This window comes from Tupaia chinensis, unplaced genomic scaffold (genome assembly GCF_000334495.1).
Source record: "Tupaia chinensis unplaced genomic scaffold, TupChi_1.0 Scaffold143795_1, whole genome shotgun sequence".
Lineage (NCBI taxonomy): Eukaryota > Metazoa > Chordata > Mammalia > Scandentia > Tupaiidae > Tupaia > Tupaia belangeri.
In genome coordinates, this window is record NW_006203645.1 from 533,733 (window position 1) to 535,848 (window position 2,116).

The 2,116-nt window shown below is 34.0% G+C and overlaps 1 protein-coding gene across 1 annotated transcript in view; it reads left to right on the forward strand.

The window, feature by feature from the left end:
- ERP44 (endoplasmic reticulum protein 44) overlaps positions 1-2,116 on the forward strand; it is a 95,504-nt gene that overhangs the window by 51,604 nt on the left and 41,784 nt on the right. The window contains exon 5 of the mRNA XM_014582767.1: positions 919-1,103. Coding sequence (XP_014438253.1) covers positions 919-1,103 — 185 coding nt within the window. The remainder of the gene's footprint in view (positions 1-918; positions 1,104-2,116) is intronic.

Consider the following 2,116-nt stretch of genomic DNA (forward strand, 5'->3'; position numbering starts at 1 on the left):
AAATATATGTGTGTATACATACACACATTCACACACACAATAGGAATTTCATGGAAAACAAAATTAAATTATGAGTTTATTTTGGTGCAATAAAATTTGAAATGTATGCATAGTTTTTTAAATGTGCATTTCCCATAATCTTTTGACAAGTGGTTTCCTTTGTTTATGCATATTTACTTTTTGTTTGAAGTTTTTAGTAATCATAATTTTCTCTATATAAATCCTCCATAGAGTTTCCCAGTTTTATGTGATATTAGTTATATAGCCTTTTCTCTAACTTCTCTTCGGAAACCCACATTTCATCCTTAAACTCTAATATACCTTCAGTATCCTTTTTATTGTTTACCTTAGAGAGAACAAAATGCAGCTTTGATTTATCAAAATACCATAAGTACTTTACTTCTTCCTGGGCAGTGCAAAGTCTTCAACATAATTAATATAATTTACCTCCTCCTTATCTCCACTCTCCCTGCTTATGTGCTACTGTTGTCATTGTCTTGTATTCTAATATGTATTAAACGTCACAGTAGCATAGCTGCTATTGTTATTTCTTATGCTCAATATCCATATGCCATGCTTACTGTGCCTTTCTTTTGCATATCTCATTTAATCCTTTAATCAACCTTATGTGGTAGAAACGATTAGCATTTTGTAATAGATGAGAAACTAAAGCACTGAAAGTTTATGTAGTTCACAAATTCACACAGCGTGTAAGTGGCAAATTTAAGATGTAAGTTGCGTGATATGAGTCTAGAGACTGGCCTTTTAACCAGTATAAACTCAAGCCATGATAGATTTTTTTCTGTCTTTCTCTCACTGAAATATGACATGAACCACTGAAAGATTCTAAGATTTTGACTGTTGAGATTTACTCTGACCAAGAATGAGGATAAAATTAATTTTTTTTCGTTCTTTTAGCTGATATCGCCCAGAGATACAGGATAAGCAAATATCCAACTCTCAAATTATTTCGTAATGGGATGATGATGAAGAGAGAATACAGGGGTCAGCGATCAGTGAAAGCACTTGCAGATTATATCAGGCAACAAAAAAGTGACCCTGTCCAAGAAATTCAGAACTTAGCAGAAATCACCACTCTTGATGTAAGTTGTTGCCTTTTGATAGATCAATTTAACATTGCCTGGTTAATTAATATAAACAAATTTTAATGCAGAGACTGGACTTTCTCCTCCTCTATTTCATTACAATGGATTTGACATGTACTTGGTTAGTGAGTTGAATTTTTCTCGAATTAATTCTCAAGGAAAATGCTAACGTTTTACTGAACTTCTGGATAAAATATATAGCATACAGTAAAATTGTACTAACTTCAGTTAATCAAATGCAAAAGGGTGTCTGAATTATAAAGAAATGGAAGTTAAAGTAAAACATGCACAATTTCCATATTTTCCTTAGTGGAGACTTGAGGGTATCTGTTCTAATTGCTCCTCTATCAGCTATTTGCCTAAGTTTTAGTTTCTTCTAAAATCAACTTTAATAATAAGCATAGCAAACTCCTTTATTTATACACAAAATAGCATTTTTAAAAAAGGTGGATGAAAACAAAATAATTGAGTTCAGGCTTTGTAACAACCACTAATTGTCACTGTCAGGTTTGAGATTTGATTTTACCCTACTTACTAGCTATAAATTAGCCAGTTACCATTTTGTGGAGGCTGTCAGAAGACAGAAGTCTCCTGGGTCAGAGACAAAGGGCTTTATAGCTCACATCATAGCAAGCAGTGCTAGCATATTTACATTTGTTTCTTGCTCCTCAAATCTCTAGTTCTCTGGAGACAACACAGAGGGTCTAGATAGATGCCTGCACATGCAGTGGATTGTGTTACAGGAGAGGCACATTGGGTTTGAGGGACTTGCTAGCTACTGGTCTTTGTCCTGGAAGGAGATAATATCTCATAGCTCCTTGTTACTTGTTGCAAACAGAACTTGTAAGAAATGGGTTGGTTAAATAGTGGTCATGGCCTTGCATATTTGGCATGCCCTATATTATGTGTAGAAGTATGAGAGATCCATGTAGGAATCTACACCTATAGTGTCAAATTATAAATTGATGCACTGTTTTAACAGCTTAGAATTAGTCCCCTAATTAGGGAAA